The sequence below is a fragment of the Petaurus breviceps genome, unplaced genomic scaffold (genome assembly GCF_028583685.1).
Source record: "Petaurus breviceps papuanus isolate PSGF00001 unplaced genomic scaffold, PetGlider_PUasm1.0 90849, whole genome shotgun sequence".
In the NCBI taxonomy this organism is placed as follows: domain Eukaryota; kingdom Metazoa; phylum Chordata; class Mammalia; order Diprotodontia; family Petauridae; genus Petaurus; species Petaurus breviceps.
Genome location: NW_027187361.1, coordinates 24,473,198 through 24,497,860, shown reverse-complemented (window position 1 = coordinate 24,497,860; position 24,663 = coordinate 24,473,198). Strand labels below are relative to the sequence as shown.

The window sequence follows — 24,663 nt, the reverse complement described above, 5'->3', positions numbered from 1 at the left end:
AGTGAAGAATTGTGCAGGAAAAGCAGTGAGTATATAGGACAGGGGTATCAGACATGGGGCCTACAAACCATGTGTGGCGCCTGAACCAGATTAAAATGTAATTGGGGAATTCTTGGTAAAATGAATAAAAACACAGTAAAATATAATACGTAAGTGGTTTTCTCAGCTAATAATTCAGCCTATGGGGATCCTTATCTATGGTTTAATGGCCTTCATTTCTACTTGAGCTTGATGCCCCTGCTGTAAAAGATACCACTAGATAAGTAACGATGACAGCTTACTTGGAGGTTTACAATGTGCAGTATGTTCTGTGTGCATTTTCTTATTCGTTCTTTACAGAGATCCTGTGAAGTAGGCTTTCGATTTGTATTATCCCCATTTTTATTGATGAGGAATGATCGTAATCGTACGAGCTGGTCGTCTTGAACCCAGGTTTTCAGATTCCATTTTTCTCTGTGCCAACTATTTAAAGAATAGACAAGCAAGTCACCCTTGACTTGTTATTCTCTCTCGTCCCGCATGGCTGATGTTGCCAGATTTTGTCGTTTCGTGCTTTGCTCTGTCTCTCGGCTCATTGTCTCCTCTCCTGCATTCACCCACCCTGGATCTTTCCCTCTTTCTTAGACCATTACAGTAGTCTTGTGGTTGGTCTGCCTTCTCTCCTGTACAGTCCCCTACTTTATACACCTACAGCCTCTGGCTGGTGCAGGTTTTCATCGCTTCACGACTGGACAGTACCATGACCTTCTAATTGGTCTGCTTGCTTTAGGTCTGTCCCGCTCAGCAACCAAAATGATTTTCCTGAAGTGCGGGTCTGATCACGTTACTCTGCTGCTTCAGTAAATTGCACCTGCTGCTTGTTAATATTGGAGATCAAATGTAAAAGCTTCCGTTTGCTTTCATAGCACCTCACAGCCTGACCCGTCCCTGGTCTCATTCTACGTGTTATTCCCTCCCACAACCTTCGAGGTCTGGGGATGCTGGCCTTGTGCATTTTGTGCACAACACGCCAGACTCGATGAGTTGTCCTTGACTGCTCTGTGAGAGCTTGGAGTCGTCTCTCTCAGCCTTCCTCCCGTCACAGGCCTTCCTCGGCACTGTATGTGACCGTCACTCCTGCTCTCCGCTGCCTTTCACTGCTTTAGCCCAGGGTTCCGTACATAGTAGGCACTCAACATGCTTGACCCGCTGATACCACACAGTGTGGGGGAGTCCAGAAAACATCTTCATGCTGCATGAGCTCTGAGATTGGTGGGCGCACACGGACAAGCGTTTACACAAGCTGAGGAAGCAGGGGCAAGTCGTGAAGCAAACAGCTGCCCCAGTGGTGCAGGGGTGGTCATGGTCCCCAGTCCTCGGAGACAGCGAGAAGCCAGGATCCGTAGCTGCTGCAGGAATCCCTGTTAGGCTGCTGTTGTGAAGGGGCAGGTAGGTGGTACAGTGGAAACAGCACCGGGAGTAGCATCAGGAAAACTCCTCTTCCTGAGTTTACTTCTGGCCTCAGACATTTCCTGGTTTTGTGACCTTGGGCAAGTCACTTACCCTTGTTTGCCTCAGTTACTCATCTGTAAAATGAGCTGGAAAAGGGACCCAAAGCGTTGGTCATGACTGAGACAAATGAACAGCAACTGCTGCTGCTGTTAGCTCCAAATAGGAGGAGGAGGAGAGTATTTCCCCTGAGAGAAGAGTAGTGAAGGCCCTGAGTGATTCCGACCTCCCCCATTAACGTCCCCTCCCTGACGCTGTCCACTCTGGTCTTGAGCCTTTGTTGGTGCCTTTGTTTTCAGTCGGGGTCTGTATTTGTCAATTTGGGCACCAGCTCGTGATTAGTGGGGTGAGAACGTGTTAGTTGTGCGGTGTAGCGCTAGGAATCCTGTGCCGCGAGTTGGGAGTTCACCACCTAGGTCTGAAATGTACTCGCTCTGTGACCGCTTTGACCCAGTGTCCTCACCTGTACAGTAAGAACAACTCCTGTTTTATTGATCTCACGGCTCTGTGAGGGATCCGTGAGATGGAGCACGTGGAAAGGACGGTGCCAGGGAGACCAAGCAGTTATGCAAAGATCAGCTCGCTCCTGCAGTCACCAAAGTAGCGGCACAATTGGAAGTGCTGTTAATGCTGGAAAAAGCCATCAGATTGGACACAGGTCGTCAGCTCTTGCTGGGAGGGTTCTAGGAGATGGCTGAGAAGGTCTTCGCCGAGAGAGCAGCTCCGCTTTTAGGGACGGCCACCCTGAAATGGCACGCAGAGTGGTCACAGTAGGAAGGAGAGAAAAGGAAAATGTGTAATCCAGCTTCAGCTAGAAGAGGGCCAGGAAGGCCTGAGTCCAGCTTCCTGCCTCAGACACTAGGAATGTGAGCCTGGCTCCTCAAGCCCCTTCACCTCTCTGCACAAGGAGCAAATAGTAATAGCCCAGACCTCCCTGCATTCTTTGGGGACCAGTGAGGCAGCATCTCAAGCACTTCACGAGGGCTGCTATTCATGTGTCTTCTGTTCCTGTCAGTGAGTAGTGAGTAATGAATAAAGCTTACTGCTCCCATCTCTTTAGAATCTGTTGTCATTGTCAGTCATTTCGATTTCTTTGTGACCCCATGTGGGGCCTTCTTGGCAAATATCCTGGAGTTCTTTACCCTTCCTTCTCCAGCCCAGAGACAGCAGGATGAAGTGACTTGTCCAGGGTCCCCCAGCTGCTGAGGGTCTGAGGCCAGACTGGAATTCAGGAAGATGAGTCTTTCTGGCTCCAGGCCTGGCCCTCTGTTCACTGTGGCACTACACTGCTCTTCCTCATGTTCTCAGGGGGAAGCCAAATACTTAGCTAGAAGCACTCCTCTCTAAAGTGAAGGCCTTGGATCTGCTGGCCTCCAGGTCCCTTCCAGGCCCAAATCTGTGACTGTACGTGTCTTCTTTCCCATACTTTTAGAGCATTGGATTTCTTTCTTTGGCTTGAATTAAATACCCCCCTTCTATTTAATTTAGTGGTTTATTTGTTCACCTGTTTGGCTTTTATCGAGTACAAATATGTTGTGTATAAAACACTCTTTAAAAATGCTTGGAAATCACCTAGTCATTTCCCCCCTCCCCATGTAAATGTAAATTCTGTCCTGTAGAGGAATATGCTTTACTTGTGATTGTTACTATTACTATAAAGAAGGCGCTCTCCATGTTTATAGGGTCCTTTTGGAGACTGTGACGAGCCCTTTGGTTCTTCTCCTTCCCCTTCACCATCCCCCTACCGAAAAAAACTTTTTGTTTTTTTACTTCAAATGGCATTTTTGCTTCACTTACTGATCTTATTGCTGTGTCTAATGGCTTTTTAGGTTTCTTTAACTTGATTTTGGTGTCTGGTGATCCTGTAAGGTCTTCATTGTGCATTTGCATTCAAATGACTATAAAACTATAACTATATATATGAATTAGACAATGGGTACAAATCCAATGGTGTATTAATTATTTTAATGTTCTATACTGCCTTTTATTTAAAGGAATCCTGTGGCAAATGCTTTTTATGAAATAAGTTTTCATCCCTGTAATTTGTTTTAGTAATACGACCAGTCTATATGGCATCAGTAGAGAATGGGTTGTTTGACAGAACTGAATTTTCTAAAAAACTGTTATAGAGGTGGGTAGGTGGTGCAGTGAATCGAGCACTGATCCTGGAGTCAGGAGGACCTGAGTTCAAATCTTGCCTCAGACACTTCACACACACACACACACACACACACACACACACACACACACACACACTCGCCGTGTGACCTTGGGCAAGTCACTTAACCCCAATTGCCCTACCTTCCCCCCTCCAAAAAAAAAAATAAATCTTTATAAGGGCAAGAGACTTGTTATCTAGTGCATTCTATAAATAGTGAACAAATTTTAATCTTAAAGATTTGGAATCAAATTGTAGAGACATTTTCTCACTTTCTTTGCTGGGACTCATACTACTATCATTCCTGTCCTTTTAGGTCTTTTCTCTTAAAATTTGCTGTTTTAAATTCATCTGAATAAATCAAACTTTTTTTTATAAAGTAAAATTCTTTGAGTTTTTAGTGATCTGAAGTTTCTAGAAGGCATCTGGTTGTCAATTCATAACTTTCTTGAAATAGTGTACACTTGGATATGAACTTATGTGGGTCAGTGACTTTATCTCTGAATACATATATATATTTATTAACTTTTAATTCTACTTATGAATATGTAACATTTTGAAACACTGTGTTCCCTTTCTGTAAGATTTTTTTGATCCCTACAACTTAATACAATGAAGATTTTGCTCATTAAGTACAATTTCACATTTAATGTTTTTTCTGGCAAATGATCCAAATACTGAAAAGTGTTATGCAACATTTAGGTATACTCTAGAATTTAAATTTGTTCTTTTCATTTGGGTCTCAGAAAATCCTGGATCATCCAGAGTGATGCTTTATCACATACAATATAATCACAGTTGCTATTAGAGTCTGGAATTGGTCAATCATGAATTGGGTGATTGAGTATTTTTTTTGGCCTTTTGGAGGGCAGTTGGCGTTAAGTAACTTGCCCAAGGTCACACAGCTAGTGTTTTTTTGTGGGTGTTAAGTGTCTGAGGCAGGAACTGAACTCAGGTCCTCCTGACCCCAGGGTAGGCACTTTACTCAACTGCGCTACCAGCCGCCCCCGGTTAAGTGTATTTTATCCCCTTGTCATAAAGCCTTGTTTTGTGCAGTTTCTTAATCTTTTACTTCTTTGGAGATGACAAATGCTGGCTAGGGGAATTCTTTGGCAATAAATTCCTACTTTTTGTTTTGATACTAATAGTGTATGGTATGTTAATATCTCAGCATTAGGGACCAGAGGTATGAGCCTCAATGGAACCAGCCCTTCTCCCCCATAAAATTTAAAATATCTTAAACCAGTTTTCAAATGTCATATATTACAATGTTTATATGAGTATTCATTTTCTTCTTATAGTGCCTTCAACAGATCCATATGATTTTATAGTCTAAAAAGTATAAAGAAGATAAAATTTTTAGATGCTGCTAGTGTGGGAATTTGGGTTTTTTGCTAATACATATTTGTTATAATTGTCTTTCTTATTTTCCAATTTAGGTGGGAATGGGAGTCAGGGAAGGTTAACTATAAGGTAATAAAAAAAATTTAAGGGGCAAGGTCATTGAAGCATTTTTTAAAAGATGGACCGAAGAGAAAATAAGGAAAGTCTAAAAAGAATCAAAGAATAGCAGGGCGATTTTGAAAGTTACATGAATGGTTCTCTTTCCTGTTCTGCTCTGTATTGGAAATGCCCACTTTATTTCTTGTTGAAGTTTAGAATTTTTAAAAATATAAAAAATAAACTACCCGATAGTTCAGAATTATTGGGTATTTTTTTAAATACCTAATTTTGACTGTTAGAGTAGATATGTTAAAATTCTAAATGATTGGCATAATGAAAATTTTAGAAGCATTTTTAGGATTTTGATTTTGAATTTAAAAATGTTTAACATAATGGGTTTTTGTACTTTTTTTTTTCTTTAGACAAGTTGGCATAAAAAATGGAATGTTTTTTGGTCAAGCCAAACAACTTTGTCCAAATCTTCAAGCTGTTCCATATGATTTTCACGCATACAAAGAAGTTGCCCGGACAATGTATGAAACATTAGCAAGGTAATGTATATAGTTTTATTTTAAGATGTGTGTGTGTTCCATCTTTAATATTGACTATAACCTAGCTTAAATTAGAAAGATTTGCCAGTCACTGTAGCAGTCCCTATCCCATTCCACCTAAAATTTTCTGATTTTGATTAACTTGTTAAGGAATTTTAAAAAATGTAAATATAATGTAATATGTACATTATAAGTGTAAATATAATACGTATTCTAAATGTAAGGTAGCATGCATTGTAAGTATAAATATAATGTAAAAATGTAAAACTTTTTGAGCTATAAATGTGTCAGCTATGGACAATGTCAATTTGAAATCATGTTTAATAAATTTCTGCTAATTTAAGTGAATTTTGAAATTAATTTTTCATGCTTTCATTTTCAAATGAACCTTAAAGGTCATTCAAATCTTTGACTACCAAATGCTAAAATCTTTTTACAATATCGCTAACAAATAGTCATTCTATCTGTACTATCTCTACGTTAGTAATTCTTTTTAAATGTCGCCAAATTCAGTTCTTCAGCAGGCAGATATTAACAGCTGTTTTGTGCCAGGCTTTATGCTATTTCCTTGAACTATTAAAAATAGTTGAAATTTTTTTTCTTAAGGAATTTACATTTTAATGGGAGAGAAATCACAGAATAAACAGAGTGTATTGGGGGCATTTTGCTGGATTATAGATTGTGAACACATTTGAAGGCAACAAAATAAATCTCATTACTTCTGAGGTGAGATTTACATAACAACTCTTTGGGAAATTTATTACTATATTTTTATCAGCAAAATTTTTAAAATATAGTATGATTTTTCAAGATTCAAACCGTCATTATTCAGAGGAGTATTACTGACTCAGGGTTGCAGCGAATGAGGGAATTTGTGAATATTGTCTTATAGTGATCAGGAAAGGGAAGTGGTAAATAATTTATCCCTTATCCTCCTTTTTCTTTTCAATTCTTCTAGTAGAGAACAGGCAAAAAAATTTTTGAGTAATACTATAGTACATTTTTAATTAAGTATTATATTTTATGTTTTCACATTTCTTTTATTGATTTTTTTGGTTATATCTATTCACTCAAAACCCTTGGGCTGTTCATATTCATTCACATGCTTCATATGGAGAAACTTTGGCGTGATTTTTTAATTGCTGTTTATAAATTGGAATTTAAAGAAAACTTTCAAAATGTAAAAGAAAATTATTTTGAAAATAACTTCAATTATAATAACATACAAGGATTCTACATGGTAGGTTCTCCTGTTAAAAATATTTAATATGATAACATTTCTTAGTATTGTAAACTTGTAAGACAAAAGAATAATTGGAAGATTACACCAAAAAAGTCTTCATTTGCAACGTACTGTGTCTGACAAATGGTGAGCTGTTCCTGATGACTTGCTCCCTTCTACTTTGTGCTGCTAGCTATACCCACAACATCGAAGCTGTCAGTTGTGATGAAGCCCTAGTGGATATCACTGAAATCCTTGCAGAGACCAGACTTACTCCTGATGAGTTTGCAAACGCGATCCGCACTGAGATCAAAGACCAGACTCAATGTGCTGCTTCTGTCGGGATGGGTCAGTATGTCATGCAGCTTACTTTTAGATCACATATTTGGGAACATTGCCTCTCATTATGTCAGTCCACTAATAACATCTTAGCTTTTTCAGATAAATTGCTTTTGGCCATCTTGTATTGGCAATGTTGTTTTTTCCAAACAAATTAAAACTTTACATGTATCTATATTAGATTGGTCCAGATATTGCAGCCTGCGAAAAACATTTTTAATCCAAATTCTTTTATTTTGTGTGTTGGCTTTTTGTTAGCCTTTTGTTATATTCAGATTTGATAAAAATTATATTATGACTTGAAGTCATTGATAGGCATGTTAAGGGACACAGCCAAGTACAGCTGACAGTGAACTATAATGACCATACTTTGGGTCCAGTCATTTATGTGGATCCAAATCCACCGAACTAAACTACAGTGTAGTCCCTGTGTCTCTGATATGTCCCATTCCACATGAGAATGTTTACATAACCTGAAACATTCTGCTTGAAAATTCTTTTGACTCTGAACAAAAAAAATGCCTATTTTGACATTTGCTACTAGTAATTGGGATTCCTAAACTTCATTGTATCTAGATAATGGGAACTTTTTTTCTGTGTTATTTTATAAATTGTTCATTACTGGACAACACGTGCAGTGAGAGCTTGATAAACATGCTGAGTGGAGTAGAGTTTCCTAACAGTTTGCTTCGCTGCCTCCCTCCCCCCCAGCTGCTTACGACTTGGTGTAACTTTAAGTGACGATGATTGTTGACTTTTAACGTGTGTCACGTTACAGTTTGCAGGGTACTTGTCATTTATGTGCATCATCTCACCAGTCCTGAGATAGGCACCACAAACGTCCGCATCGTACAGACTGAGGAAATGAGACATTAAATGTCTTGTCCATGGTCACAGGGAGGGTCTTTACTGATAAGTTCAGCTCTCAGTATTTAGTGATAGTAATTAAGCTGGCTGGTTATGAGGGCGTATGTCTGTGATCCCTGCTACTAATGAAGCCGAGATGAGTGGATCCCTCGAGGGTGAGGCTTCTGAACATTGGTATTAAAGCTGATGAGATGGAGGCAGTAGGTCTAGCACCCAGGAAGAGGATTAGGTTGGAAGCAGATCAGGGTGAAAACTGAGGTGTTGATAAGCAGGGCGATTTAACCCATGAGTGGCTGTTGCACTGGGCAAGATAGGGAGACCAAGTCTTACCCCTCCCCCTCAACCACCCAGATAAATTAGTAGTGATGATGATGATAATCAAAAAATCACATGAAATACAGGATCAAAATCTAATGGATCTTGGCTAATGAAATTTAGGCTTTTGTAAGATTTAATAAGCTTATGGTATTAAAAGATTTCTCTTTGTACTGCCGTGAATGCAGCTGACTTACTTTGGTTTAAATATTCAATGTTTCTTGATAGTTTTCAGTGTTCTTAACATTATTAAGTCACTTTTCTAGTTGCCTCTAGGGAACTGTGGGAGAAAAAATCAAATTTTATAGTGAATTTTTATAAAGCTGATTTCATGTTTTTTTGACTTTATAGGTTCCAATATTCTGCTGGCCAGAATGGCAACAAGGAAAGCCAAACCAGATGGACAATATCACTTAAAGCCAGAGGAAGTGGATGATTTTATTAGAGGACAACTAGTTACTAGTCTGCCAGGTATAGTAGAATGTTTTTTGTGTTTTTTTCTTTTCACTTGCAAATGCTATTTTAATCATTGAATTTTGAGGCCAGGAGCTGTGTGTTCTTCGGAGTGTACCCCAGGGTCTCTTGAACATGCATGCCTTCGAGATTGTATTGAATTTTTATAATGAACATCAGTTGATACATATTTTTTATATACTTGTATTTTAGAGTTTTGATGATTGATATTGTCATCTGAAATTTCTGTCAAATGATATCAAGGCTGTGAGCTACAATGAAATCTAAGATCTCATTTAAAAAGGAGAATGATGTGCTGAGTGGACCCTGAATCGTTAGTGCCTGCCCCTTTAAATCTTAGTTATTTTACGCACAGCCCTTCATCTTTCCCATAAAAAGAGTATGAAATATTTTATGAGTTGCTAAGATCTAGATAAACTATGTCTACTGTATTTTCATGACCTCACAGTTTAGTGACCTTGTGTTTGCTTTTTTTGTTTAAAAAAAGAATGTGGTTGATCTGGAATGACTGGTGTCCCGTCTTAAGGAATCTAGAAAACATCACTAAGGGTTATCAATGCTTGGGCAAGAGACTGAAGACCTTAGGAGGACAGATTTTATTTTCATCCCCATTGTAATTTGAAGGCCTGGGCCTCAGAAGAGAGAGACAGACAGACAGACACACAAAGACTTCACCTGGGAACTGATCTCCTTCACATGGTGTCTAAGGAAGCATCTTGTTCAACAGATTGACAGATTTATGTTTTAAGAATTTATACAATCCTTTAAAACAAGTATTTTAACCCAGATCACCAAAATCTTTTTTAATCCAAAAGATAATTCAGGCATATATCTTAATAGTTCTCTACTTTAGCTCTCCACTTACAGTATTTATTTACAAGAATTTTCTAACAGATTTTATATTCATAAAAGTTGAATTTGGATAAATGAGATTCTAAAAATACCACTTGTGCTTATTTATAGTGATTTTCTTTGAATAATTTAGTTTTACAGTCTTATTAGATAATGTTTATATTTCTTCTCCTAGGTGTTGGTCGAACAATGGAATCCAAATTAGCATCTTTGGGAATTAAAACTTGTGGGGACCTGCAGTATATAACCATGTCAAAACTACAGAAAGAATTTGGCCCAAAGACAGGGCAGATGCTTTATAGGTTCTGCCGGGGTTTGGATGATAGACCAGTTCGGACAGAGAAAGAAAGAAAATCTGTCTCAGCTGAGATCAACTATGGAATAAGGTTCACTCAGGTACCATTTATTTAAAGTATTATGTGTATTTTTTATATGTTTGCCCTTTATTCCCAGTTAAACTGGTGGCCTCTCAATGGCAGTGACTGGGCCTTTGAGTGTTCAGCGTCTGTACTCCTTTCCCAGGGCTGTAGGTCATTTATCCTCTAGCTGTATGTGGGCTGCATAAAGTCATACAAGAAAGTCTTGAAGCTTCCTTTCTTTTGCTGGGACCTGACTTCTGAAGAGAGAGTCCTTAAGCAAAGTTCCTTCATTTCACAGGGAGGGAAATTGAGACTTGTGGAAGCTACGTAACTTGCTTGCAGTTGCTCAGATAGGAAGTAGAATGCTGACGTTTTCTGACTCGCAGCCAGCCATCGTGGCTTTTACCTTTCTTTAGACTGAAACAACAAATAAGCATTTATTAAGTGTCTGCTTCGTGTCAGGCACTGTGCTAAATTCTGTACATACGAAAACACAAGTGAAACAGTTCTTACCCTCAAGGAGCTTACATTTCTAACTGAGGAAATGCAAATGTGCATCCGTATGGACATAAAGGTGTTTTCAAGATTTAGATCTGTCTTTCCATCTGTGCGTGCATACACCAACACAGAGACACAAGAAGGACAGTGGAGATGGGAGATGGAGTGTCCCACATGAGGATCTCAATAGGATTAGACCTAAGAGGGCGTGGAGGGGGTGACATGTAAGAAGACTTGGAAGTTAAGAAGGATGAAGTTGTGAGGAGTCTTAAACACCAAATAGAAGAGTTATTATTGGATCTTGGAGGTGGAAAAGAGTCATAAAGCATATTGAAGTGGTCGTAAGGAGTAATTGCACTTATGCATTTGGGAAGTTGCTTTGGCACCTGTGTTGAGGGTGGATTGGACGGCGGGGAGGGGGGGGGGCAGGGGGACGACTCTCATCCATCACTGGGGCAGAGTCAAGATGCTGGAGTGAGAGGAAACATTCTTCCTTCTTGTAGCAGCAAGCACCCCAAGTGTCCTCAGGGTTTGCAGCTACCACAGGTTCTTGGATTGCTTTGTTAAAGGAAAGCAACTCAAAATGGGTTAACAAGCTTACTTTAATCAGTCAGACATATATCGTTTACCTTGAAAAGGTCAGCACCCCGAACCTCAAAGCATACAGGCAGAATTATCAAGACAGAAACATCAAGTAGACAGATTTTCAAACTGTCCAACCATTACATCCATACCCAGTCAACATCTGGGTTTCCACATTCTGGGTTTTTCAAAGCCGGGGGACTCTCAACAACGGCTTCCCAGAAATCAGATCAAATCACAGAACACTTCTCAAAGTGAGTCCCAAAACAAAGCTACACATCAGGGCTTATATAGCCTTCTCCTGGCTCAGAGAATGTAACAACCTTTTGGACCCACTGGCCAATCAAAAAGTATCTACTGAAAAACAAGCCTCCCTCCCCAGGCTTCTGGTGCACTTTAGCCTAGGGGCAGGGAAGATCTTTAAAATTTACATTCGCATTACACTTCTCCACAACAATGTAGAAAAGAGTAGACTGAATTCTGAATGGGGAAAATAAAAAAAAAGGCATAGTCATTTTTCCAGCACAGGACAGCTTAAGGAGACAGAGGTTTGCAGATACTGGGGACAAGAACTGACCAGAACTGGAGTGTTGGCAGCAGGGAAAGAATAGGCGTGTCAAGACGAAGCACCAGGGTAGGATCCACTGGAGCAAGAGGAGATCCCCAGAGTATCCCTGACCTAATGCCAGGTGCAGGGTTCTGGGGGATGGATCCAGGGTGGAGAGGAGCCACGGGCCCACCCCAGCTGTGCACAGAGTAAGAAACACAGCAGTGTGGCTCTGATCCTAGGGACAGAGCAGCATGGACTCGATTCTAGCCTTTAGCTGAAACACCACCATGGAAGCAGCACTTGTGATGCTCCAAACCCACAGTGTCCCAGTGGGCTAGTGACCGACTCACCCACACATAAGCCAGTGCTCCCCAACCCAGGACAGGTCAGATCAGGAGGACACTGAACAGATCTCTCCTGGGTCATACTAGTTTGAGAGCACTGAAAACTTGGATGTACCAAGACTGCATTGCCAAAGTAGCAGAAGTCCCATACATCCTCCATCCACTGCCCAAGAAGTGAGCAGAATAAATTCCAAAGTCAAGAAGTAGTTTGGATGAATCCTTTAAAAAAATTGAACCATTGGGGCAGCTACGTGGTGCAGTGAGTAGATCATCAGCCCTGGAGTCAGGAGGACCTGAGTTCAAATCCAGCCTCAGACACTTAACACAAAAGCTAGCCCTGTGACCTTGGGCAAGTCACTTAACCCCAATTGCCCTCCAAGAAGAAAAAAAAATTTGAACCATAAAAAGCTACTATGGTCAAAAAACTCAAGACACAAATCCAGAAGACATTGACTAGAAAATAACATACATTGATTAGAAAATAACAAAATAATAAACCTCCAAGAAAAATGAACATTGAACATAAGCTGAACAAGAATTCCTGAAATAGCTTCTTTCTCTCTCTCCCTTTGGCCTCTTCTGGTGTAAAGATGGCTAAGTCTAAGAACCATACCACCCACAACCGATCACAAAAATGGCATCAAGAAACCTAGGTCACAGAGATACGAGTCTCTGAAAGGGGTTGACCCCAAGTTTTTGAGAAACATGCGCTTTGCCAGGAAACACAACAAGAAGGGGCTGAAGAAGATGCAGGCCAACAGCACCAAAGCCATCAAGGCCCTGAGCACGAAGGCCTCCAAAGCCAAGCTCCTCAGGCCCAAGATCCCCAAGGCCAGTGCCCAGCGTGCTGGCCACAAGATGACTACCAAGCGTCCAGGTCCTAGTATCAGCATCAAACATCCAGGCTCCAGGATCACAAAGCCTGACTCTAAGGTTGCCAGAACCACTGACCCCAAGTCTACCAAGCCCACTGACCCCAAGGCTGCCAGGTCTGCTGCCAAGGTCAGGAAGTCAGATCCCAAGGCTACCAAATCTGGCCCCAAGGCCACCAAATCTGATGCTAACGCCACCAAGTCTGACCCCAAGGTCACCAAATCTCATTCCAAGGCTTCCAAGTCTGATTCTAAGGCTGCTAAGCCTGCCGAGTCCAAACCCAAAGATGCTGGGGCTAAAGCTGCTGGTCCCAAGCCTTCAAAATAGATGCTTCAGAACAGAAGGACTTGTTTAAAGCTAAAACCTCCCTTTATTCCCAGCCAGGGTATGATTATTAACTATTTTGTACAAATAAAATGGTGAGTCATAAATAAGGAAAAAAAGGAACTCCTGAAATAGTTAAAAATGATTTATTAAAATGACTTTAAAAACCAAATGGTAACTTTGAATAAAAGATAAAAAAAGAATAGCTTGATAAAAGAAATGCAAAACAGTACTAAAAAAAGTCCTTGGAAATTATTATTGGTCAAAGGGAAGGTAATAACTCCATGAGAAATCAAGATTGAAAAAATAGGAGAAAAATGGAAAAATCTCATAGGAAAACAACTGGCCTGTAAAATAAATGAAGGGAGAGAATTAAAAAAATCACTAGACTACCTGAAAGCCATGAAAAAAAACATTTTAAGAAATCTCAAGGGGACGGCCAGGTGGGCACAGTAAGAGCACTGGCCCCAGAGTCGGGAGACCTGGGATCGGTTCCGGGCTCAGATACTTAACACCCACACAAAAAGTAACTGGCCGTGTAACCTTGAGCAAGTTACTTAACCCCAATTGCTTAGGGGTGGCCAGGTGGCGCAGTGAGTAAGAGCACCGGCCCCAGTGTCGGGAGACCTGGGATCGGTTCCGGGCTCAGATACTCGGCACCCACACAAAAATAACTGGCTGTGTAACCATGAGCAAGTTACTTAACCCCGATTGCTTTAAAAAATAAAAAATCTCAAAATTTTCTGAAATCTAAAAGAAATAAAAGAAAACTGACTTGGTGTCTTAGAAGCAGAGGGCAAAGTAGAAATTGAAAGCATCTGCTAGTCACCACCTGAAAAACTCCAAAATGAAAAGTACCGGAAACATTATAACCAAAGTTGAGAACTCCCAGATCTAGGAGAAAATACCGTGTTTCCCTGATAATAAGACACTGTCTTATTTTTTTTTTTTTTGGACAGAAAAACACCAGAGGGCTTATTTTCAGGGGAGGGCTTATTTTAATGAACATTGACAGCGATTTTAATAAACAGGTAAATGTGAACAAAAAATGTACCTTTATTCAATAATGAATTCAATAAAGAACAGGATGACGCGCTCACTGCTGCAGCTCTGATTGGATGCAGCTCGGAGCGTGGCGTGCGTTTCACCCGGGGGCGGGGGGGACGGTGCATACAGAGGGTACCGTAATGTAGCGTGTAGCACAGGGGATCACCTTCACTACAGTAGCAATCTCAATAGGGCTTATTTTCGGGGGAGGGCTTATTTTAGAGGAATCTTACACAGCAAGGGGAGGGCTTATTTTCGGGATAGGTCTTATTATCAGGGAAACACAGTACTACAAGCAGGCACAGATAATTCAAGTGCACAGGAGCCACAGTCAGAATCACTCGATCTTCAGTGGCTATGACATTAATGGAAGAGAGGTTGGACGATGGTATTCCAGAAGGCAAAGGAATTAGGCTTATAATCAGATAGCCTGCTCAGCCAAACTTGAATGTAATCCTACAGAGTAAGAAAGGATCTTAAATGAAATAGACTTTTGTGCGTTCTTGATAAAAAGACTAGAATTGAATAGAAATGTGACATTCAAGAGAAACATAAAAAGGTAAATATGAGTGAGTAATGGAAATTTGAAGATCTTCCCTGCCCTAGACTGAGGGGGGAGTTTGAAGACCTCCCCTGCTTTTAAAGGAAACTCTGTCCTCTAATAGGCTGAATGTAATCACGTGGAGCCTGTGGTGGGAAGAATTTTATTGAAGGGCCACAGAGTCCACAGAAGCTGGTTCAGAGCTAGCCAGACAGTGGGGGCAAGAGGAGCTCAGGCAAGGAGATAGAGAGGTTTGTGAGTAAATATGATCTTGTATTGGTTTGTGGGAAGGCTGAAGGATGCTGTGGCTCTCAGTGTTATTATGACTTCTGAATATCTTCGGTACTATGATGGAATCGGCTTTCAGGTTTTGGGATTCGGTTTTCTGGTGTCTAAATAAATCCTTCAGTGCTATCCTCTATCTGGGGAGTTTGGCATATTTTGCAATGGAATCTTATGCGTTACTTATAGTCATGGTCTTTATCGTGATCATGGGTGCTGTAAATATTGCATTGGCACTACAGTGAGAAGTCTTAAAGGTCTAAACAGGATTACTGTTTCCATTCTTACTTGGAGAAATAATACTGGTAACATTTCAGAACTTTATGATCACCGGGGTTAAGGAAGGTTTGGGTGTGATTCTATTACGTTTTGATGATCTCCAAAGAGGAAGAGAAAAGGAAAGAAGAAAAAGAGGGAAAATATCTCATAAATGGAGAGCACAAGGAAGAGCTTTAATAGCAGAGGGGGCAGTGGGAGAGAGCACACAGCACTTGAACTTACTCTTTATCTGAACTGATCAAAGAGAGAAGAATACACACACAGAGACCATTGGGTACAGAAATTCAGCTTACCCACCAGGGAAGTAGAAAGAAAAGGAGCTGGGGCAAGGAGAGGTGGTTAGTGAGTAAGAGCAGAAGTAGATGAAGGGTGGCAGAAGTCAGAAGCAAAATACTGTGAAAGATGGGGACAAGGCAAAACAAAAGGAAAATTATAAGTGAATAGGATGGACTTGCCCACAGAATGAAGAGGATAACAGAGTAAATTAGAAACCAGAATCTAACAAGATGTTCTTTACAAGGAGCACACTTGAAACAGAAGAAGAGAGAGAGCCTGAAAATAAATTGAAGCAGAATGTATTCAGCTGAAATTTAAAAACAAAAGAAGGAATGAGATAACAATCTTGACCTCAAAGCAAAAATTTAAATAGACCTTATTTTAAAAGATAAACAAAAAGACTGCTAAATAGTACTACAGAGAGTGAATTACTATCGATAGTGAGTATTTGTGCACCAAAAGCCTAGCATCCAAATTCTGCAAGGCAGGGTAGTTGGGGTTAAGTGACTTGCCCAAGGTCATACAGCTAGTAAGTGTTAAGTGTCTGAGGCCAGATTTGAGCTCAGGTCCTCCTGACTCCAGGGCTAGTGCTCTGTTCACTGCGCCATCAGCCGCCCCATCTAAATTCTTTTAACTTAATGAGTTACAAGAGCAAGCAGTGAACTATATTAGGGGGGGACCACAGTTCGTCACCTCTCTCAGACCCACATAAATCTAACCAAAAATAAATGAGAAAGAACTGAAGGAGACAAATAGAATTTTAGATGTGAGAAATATCTGAAAGAGTCTCAAAGGGGAATTGAAGAGTGTTTGTGGGGGCAGCTGGTGGAGCAGTGAGGAAAGCGATGCCCCAGAGTCAGGAGGACCCGAGTTCAGTTCTGGCCTCAGACACTTAACACACACAAAAACTAGCCATGTGACCTTGGGCAAGTCACTCAACCCCAATTGTCCTCCAAAAGGCAAAAAAAAAGTGTGTGTATATATATTTCTAAGCCATGCATGGCACCTTTGCAAAAATACAAAACATACAAAATATGCAGAAATAATAAATGCATCCTTTTCTGATCACAGTTGCAATAAAAAACATTTAGTAAATGATCTTTGAAACATAGTTTAAAAATTACTTGGAAACTAAGTCCTGAAGAATTTAGGGGTCAAAGAACAAATTATACAAAATTAGTTTCATTAAAGATAATGACAACAATGAGACAACATAGCAGAATTTTGGATGGAGCCAACTCAGTACATAAGGGAAATTTTTTTATCTCCAAACTCTTTTTTAAAATTCATTTATTCATTTTATTATAAATTACAGGATACACTCATATTTTGTCTCTATATATTTATCCTAAAATTTTACATTTAATTTTTTTTCAAATGCTTTATTAACTTCTGATTTATATCATTTGTTTCCACCAGATTTTGAGTTACAAATTTTCTCCCCGTTCTTCCCCTACCCAACCCCCCCCAAAATAGCAGTCCCACAGGATAGCCCCTCCTCCAGTCTGCTCTCTCCCATATTTTCTCCCGTACCCCTTTCAACTTTTCCAGTGGATCTCTATGCCCCAGTGCCTGTATATTTTTCAGTATAGGTGGCACATGTGTACCTAATGCAAAAGAGTAACATAGTAGATATATTGTAAAAGACTGACTATATTTCCCTCCCTCCTATCCCACCTCCCACTTGTTCTATTCTCTTCTTTGATCCTGTCCCTGTTCAAAAGTGGGTGCTTCCAACTTCCCTCCCCCCCACAGCCTGCCCTCCCTTCCATCATCCCCCCTCTCATCCCCTTCCCCCCTACTCTCCTGTAGGGTGAGATACCCTATTTAGTGTGTATTTCATTCTCTCCTCAAGCCAAATTCAATGAGAATAAGATTGACCCATTCCCTTTTGCCTTCCTGTTCTTCCCCTCCATTGTAACCATTTTTCCTTGCCTCTTCTATATGAGATAGTTTACCCCCATTCTGTCTCTCCCCATCTCCTCTCATTATATTCCTCTCACCTCTTAATTTCACCTTTTAAGTATCGTCCCTTCCTGTTAAATTGGTCCTGTGCCCTCTATCTATGTATACCTGTAAGCATATATATATATATATATATATACACACACACATTCACATATGTATTCATATGCCCATATACCCTCATATATAGAAATACATATATGTGTGTGTGTATACATATATATATACATATATATATATATATATATATATATATATATATTTCTATTCCTTTCAACTACTGAGAAAAGTTCCATAAGTTACAATTACTGTTTTTCCATGTAGGAATGTTAATAGTTCAATTTTGATAAGTTCCTTATGATTTCCTTTCCCTGTTTACCTTCTCATGCTTCTCTTGCTTCTTGTATCTGAATGTCAAATTTTCTGTTCAACTCTGGTTTTTTCAGCAAGAATGCTTGAAAGTCCTCTATTCCACTGAAGGACCATATTTTCCCCTGAAACATAATACTCAGTTTTGCGGGGTAGGTGACTCTTGGTTTTAATCCCAGCTCCTTTGACCTCCGGGATATCATATTCCAAGCCCTTCGATCCCTCAGTGTAGAAGCTGCAAGATCCTGGGTTATCCTGATTGTGTTTCCACAATATTCAAATTGTTTCTTCCTGACTGCTCGTAATATTCTCTCCTTAATCAGGGAATACCGGAATCTGGCTATAATATTCCTAGGAGTTTTCTTTTTGGGATCTTTTTCAGGAGGTGATCGGTGGATTCTTTCAACCTCTATTTTGCCTTCTGGTTCTAAAACATCAGGGCAGTCTTCTTTGAGAACTTCCTGGAGGATGATTTCTAGGTTCTTACTTTGGTCATGGCTTTCAGGTAGTCCAATAATTTTTAAATTATCTCTCCTGGATCTATTTTCCAGGTCAGTGGTTTTTCCCACGAGATATTTCACATTGCCTTCTATTCTTTCATTTGTCTGCATCTATTTAACAGCATCTTGATTTCTCATAAGGTCATTACCTTCCTTTTGCTCCAGTCTAATTCTGAAGTCATGATTCTCCTCATTGAGCTTTTGAGATTCTTTTTCCATCTGGCAGATTTGGCTTTTTAAGGCATTCTTCTCCTCATTGCCTTTTTGAGCCTCTTTTGCCATTTGAGTCAGTCTGTTTTTAAAGTATTATTTTCCTCAGTCAGGCTGTTGACTCTCATTTCATAATTTTCTTGCATCGTTCTCATTTCTCTTTCCAATTTTTCCTTCACTTCTCTTATCTGCTTCTTAAGGTCCTCTATGGCCTGTAACCAGCTTGTATTTTCCTTTGAAGCTTTTGGTGCAAGAGTTCTGACTTCACTGTTTTCCTCCTGTTCCATGCTTTGCTCCTTTTTGTCCCCAAAATAGGAGTGTAATGTTGGAATCTTCTGTCTGCTTTGTTTACTTTGCCTGCTCATTTTGCCACTCAATTACTTGACTTTTGGGCTTTTTGCCACAGTAGGCCTCTGCCACCAGACAGGGGAGCTTTCATCTCAAACTCTGGGGTTTTCTCAGCTGCTGGAGGTATTAGATGGGTGCCCTCTCTGAGGCCTACACATGCTCTGGCAAGCTGGACATCCACCCCAGGAACTCCACCCTAGACAGCAATCCAGATCCAAGCAGGTTAAAGCAAGAGCGATTACTCCTCGGACTGGTGCTTGGTCCCCCTACACTTTGCAGGCCAGGAGTTGAAGCCGCCATGTGGCACTGGCTGGCTGTGCTGGTGCCTCAGCGGCTTCTCGCCCCAGGGGTAAAAGCCTCGCACTCCCACTTACTGGGTCCCAAAGTCCAGACTGCACTGACCTCTCACTTTGTCCTTCACATCTATGTGTTGATAAATCTGGAAAGGGCCACAGCTGCTGCTGATCTGGAGTCCCTCTAGCCGTGGCTGGTCAGGCCCGTCCTGGGGCTAAAACCTCGGTGTGGGGCTGGGCTCAGCCACCAGAGCGCTGTGCTGGATTCCTGCTGGCCTGCCGGGCTGTCCTCAGCAGGAGGTTAGCTTCTCTGTGTCATTTTATGGGTTCTGCAGCTCCAAGGTTTGTTTAGAGTCCCCTTTTTACATGGATTGGGGAGGGTGGAAGCCAGAGCTGCGGGAAGGTCGTGCTTCTACTCAGCCATCTTGGTTCCGCCCCACCATCTCCAAACTCTTTAATCCATAACAGAGTATATCAGTGAGTTGGACATGCCACCCAAAAAACCCCCAAAAGTAAAGCAAATTAAAGACTTCCCAAATAAACACCAAAATGGAAATCTTGAAAATCTAAAGAGAGATTAAGAAAATTAAAAGTAAAACCATTGAATTAATTTTTTAAAAATCTAGCATAGGTTTTTAAAAAAAACAATAAAATAGATAAGCCATTAACTATTTTGATTTTTGAGAAAGAAGCACACTAAAGTCATAATATTAAACATGAGAAAGATGAGTTCACAACTAGTGAGTTAAGAAATAAATGAAATTGACGAATATTCAGAAAAACTTAAACTGCCCAGATTAATCTATAAAATAAGAAATAGGTATTATACTTACATAATCCTTCTTTAGAAAGCAAAATTTAACAAGCCATCAGTGAAGTCCCAAAAAACAAAACCTAGCACCAGACAAATTGGCGAGTGAATTTTAACAAACGTTTAAAGAACAACTGATTCCAATGCCATATAAAGTGTTTAAAAAGTTATGGAAAGCAGAGATCCTACCACATACCTCCTGTGACAGAAATATAGGCTTGATATTTAACCAGGAAGAAAACTATAGACCAGTTTCTATATTTTTTAACTAAAATTAGCAAAGACACTACAGTAATATACCACAAAGGTTATATATTACATTATGACAAGATTGGATTTATAACAAGAATCCAGGATTCATTCAGTATTAGGAAAACTAAATATAATTGACCATATTAATAACAAAACCAACAAAAAACAGACACAAAAACACTTGACAAAATCAGTACCCATTCCTGTTAAAAACTCTAGAAAGTACAGGAATAAATGGAGGTTTCCTTAAAATAAATAGTGTCTATCCAAATAAAGAGCCAGCATTATCTTTAATGGGAGTAAGCCTTTTTTTAAGATCCAAGGCTGTGAAGCAAGGGTGTCCACAATCATTATTACCACATAATAATTAGTAGAATTGCTGGCTATAGTAATAAAGCAGTAAAAAGAAAGAGTAAGTATAGGAGAAAGGGAAACAAAAATTACCTCTTTTTATAGATGCTGTGATGGAGAATAGAGGTAAAAAGCTAATAACAAAATTTATCTGAAGAAATAAAAAGGTCACAAATATCAAGGGAATCAATGAAAAAAATAGAAGGAAAGGTACATAATAGTATGAGTTCTCAAATTGTACTACAAAGCTATTATCATATGAATTTCGTTTTTGTAAGAAATAGATTGTTCAGTGGAACAGATTAGATATATAGTATGTAGAAGTAAATGAACACAGTAATCTTTTGTTTTTGCTGCATTTTAGTCATTTTATTTGTGTTCAACTCCTTGTGATTCCATTTGGGGTAACGTTCTTGGCAAAGATACTAGAGTGGTTTGCCATTTCCTTCTCTAACTCATTTGATAGAGAAGGAACTGAGGCAAACAGGGTCAAGTGACCTGCCCAAGGGGTCACACAGCAAGTCTTTCTAAGTCCAGGTCTGGCACTCTATTCACTATGCCATCTGCCTGCTCCTAGTATTTTTATAAACCTGTACCTACTAGATACTGTGACAAGAACTCACTCTTCAACAAAAACTGTTAAAAACTAGAAGGTTTTCTGACAGAAACCAACATATAGATCAGTGTCTCATACCATATACTAAAATAAAATCAGAATGATTTAGACATAAATGATGATATAACAAATTAGTAGGGCACAGAAGGAATTACCTTTCAGATCTATGGATGAGGGAATATTTCATAACCAAAAAAGAGATAGATTCACAAGAGGTAAAATGGATAATTTGATTATGTAAAATTTTAAAAATTTCTTACAAAACCAGTATGGCTAAAATTAGAAGAAAAGAAACTGGGAAAATATCTTTACAGCAAGTTGCTCTGATAAAGGTCTCATGTCTAAAATATATAGGGGATAGAGTCAAATTTGTTAGAAAAAAGCCCTCTAATCGACAAATTGACAAAGGCATTTTTCAGAGAAAGAAGTCAAAAATTTCAATAGTCATATAAAAAATGCTCTAGATCAATAAACATTTGAGAAATATAAATGAACAACTTTGAGGTACAATTTCACATCTATCAAATTGACAAAGATGTGAAAAGGCTGTGGGAAAATTGGTGTACTAATGTATTCTTGGCTGGTTTCTGAACTAGTCCAAACCAACGCAGTTTAGAACTATTCCCAGAAGGTTATTAAACTGTAGATACCCTTTTTTTTAGTTAGTTTATTTATTTTTAGTTTTCAACATTCACTTCCATAAGTTTTAAATTTTCTCCCCCTCCCTCCCACGACAGCATGCAGTCTGATAAAGGCTCTACACATACATTCCTATTAAGCACATTTTCAAATTTGTTGCGCCACATAGAAGAATTATAATGAATGGGAGTAACCATGAGAAAGGAAAACAAAACAGAAAAGAAAACAGTCTGCTTCACTCTGCGTTCAGACTCCATAGCTATTTCTCTGGATGTGGATGGCATTTTCCATCATGAGGCCTTTGGAATTGTTTTAGGTCCTTGCATTGCTGAGAAGGGCTAAGTCTATCAAAATCAGTCATCACACTCTGTGGCTGATGTTGTTTATAATGTTCTGTTCTGCTCATTTCACTCAGCATCAGTTCATATAAGTCCAGGCTTTCCTGAAGTCTGCCTGCTCATCATTTCTTATGGCGCAATAGTATTCCATGACATTCATATACCACAACTTGTTCAGCCATTCCCCAATTGATGGATATCCCCTCAATTTCCAGTTCTTTGTATGATCTCTTTGGGATGCACCCATAGAAGTGGTATTGCTGGAAGAAAGGTTATGCACATTTTTATAGCACTTTGAGCATAGTTCCAAATTGTTCTCCAGAATGATTGGATCAGCTTACAACTCCATCAACAATGAGTTAGTGTTCCAACTTCCCCACATCTCCAACATTTATCTTTTTCCTGTTTTGTCATGTTAGCCAATCAGATAGGTGTGATGTGGTACTTCAAAGTTGTTTTGATTTGCATCTCTCTAATCAATAGCTATTTAGAGCATTTTTTCATATGACTATAGATAATTCTAATTTCTTCCTCAGAAATCTGCCTTTTCATATCCTTTGACCATTTATCAATTGGGGAATGACTTGTATTCTTATAAATTTGACTCAGTTCTCTGTATATTTTAGAAATGAGGCCTTTATCGGAGACACTAGTTATAAAAATTCTTTCACAGTTTTCTGCTTTCCTCCTATTTTGGTTGCATTGACTTTGTGCAAAAACTTTTAAATTTAATTAAATAAAATTATGTATTTTGCATTTCATAATGTTCTCTATCTCTTGTCTGGTCATAAATTCCTCCATTCTCCATATATCTGACATAAAATTATTCCTTGCTCCCCTGATGCGTTTATAGTATCAACCATTATATCTAAATAGTGTACCTGGACTTTATTTTGGTATACGGTGTCAGACGTTGGCCTATGCCCAGTTTCTGCCATACTGTTTTCCAGTTTTCCCAGCATTTTTGTCGAATAGTGAATTCTTATCCTAGAAGCTGGGGTATTTGGTTTATTAAACAGTAGATTGCTATAATCATTGACTACTGTGTCTTGTGTATCTAACCTGTTCCACTGATCTGCCCCTCTGTTTCTTAGCCAGTACCAAGTACAAACTGTAGATACCCTTTAAGCCCGCACTATGACTACTAGGTCTGTATTCCAACAAGACCAAAGAAAGAACATATGTACAAAAAGCTCTTTTTGTGGTGGCAAAGAATTGGAAAGTAAAGGGATACTCATCATTTGTAGAATGCTCGAATAAAGTTATGGTATAAGGACATGATGGAATATTATTGTGCTGGAAGACATAATGAAGTATGAACCAGTGCAGAGTGAAGTGAGCTGAGCTAAGCAGGGAGAACAATTATACAGTAAAGGCAGCATGACATACCTAATCAGCTTGGACAGACTCCGGAGCTCTGATCACACATCACGACCTGCCACAGTTCCACAGGATTCATGATGAGATATGCTGCCCGCCTACACCAGAAGAAATCAGCTTAAAATGCAGACTGAAGCATATGTTCTCCTTGCTCTTCTTGGACATGGCTAGTGCGGGAATTTATTTTTTGTAACAATACATATTGGTGATGGTTTCATTTTTTTTCTTGTTTTCTAAAGGGGTAGGAAAAAGGGAAGAGATAATTGGGAAGTAAAAATAAAATTCAGATTAAAAAACAGTAATAGTCCATCATTCAAGCTTGTAGAACCAGAGCAATAGTCTGATTTCTAACCCACAGTTTTCTTAAATTACATGTATATATACCATGTATATACATACAGTTATAGTATGTAACTAAGAAATAAGATTTTGCTAATATTTTGAGACATCAGTTCAAAATTTTTGTTTAAAATGCCCATTTTCCTTCTTTCCACTAAGCATCTCTGTAGAAATAATTCAGCTTCAGTCTCTGATAACTATCTTCTCAGAAAATCAGTGCACAGTGCTCCTGAGAATCCCTACTTTTATGAAAAAAGTAGGATTTTTAAAAAATATTTAAAAAAGATCTACATATGCTTGTAATTTTAAAAGCTTGCATTTTTATTAAGTTCAACAAACTTTTATCAGCAGCTGTGTGCAGAGTAATATAAAGTCTAGATGACACATGGTCTCTGCCTTCATAGGGACCAAGGGAGGGATTGGCTGTCCATGTAAGTAACTGTAACGTATAGTGCTGTAATATTTACAAAGCATTTCCCTCATAGCAAGTCTAAGCGGGCTGTAGTATAAATGCTATCCTTCCTTTTCAAATAAACAAAGTGAAACTCAAAAACAGTAAGTGATTTGCCCAAAGTCTTTCTTTAACAG

General features: G+C 39.3%; 1 protein-coding gene across 4 annotated transcripts in view; it reads left to right on the top strand.

Annotated features, from left to right (window-relative positions):
• The window catches only part of REV1 (REV1 DNA directed polymerase), a 110,965-nt gene that overhangs the window by 69,284 nt on the left and 17,018 nt on the right, over positions 1-24,663 (top strand). For all 4 annotated transcript variants that reach the window (XM_069073003.1, XM_069073002.1, XM_069073005.1 and 1 more), the window contains 4 exons: positions 5,512-5,640; positions 7,056-7,210; positions 8,735-8,854; positions 9,885-10,105. In XM_069073003.1, coding sequence (XP_068929104.1) covers positions 5,512-5,640; positions 7,056-7,210; positions 8,735-8,854; positions 9,885-10,105 — 625 coding nt within the window. The remainder of the gene's footprint in view (positions 1-5,511; positions 5,641-7,055; positions 7,211-8,734; positions 8,855-9,884; positions 10,106-24,663) is intronic.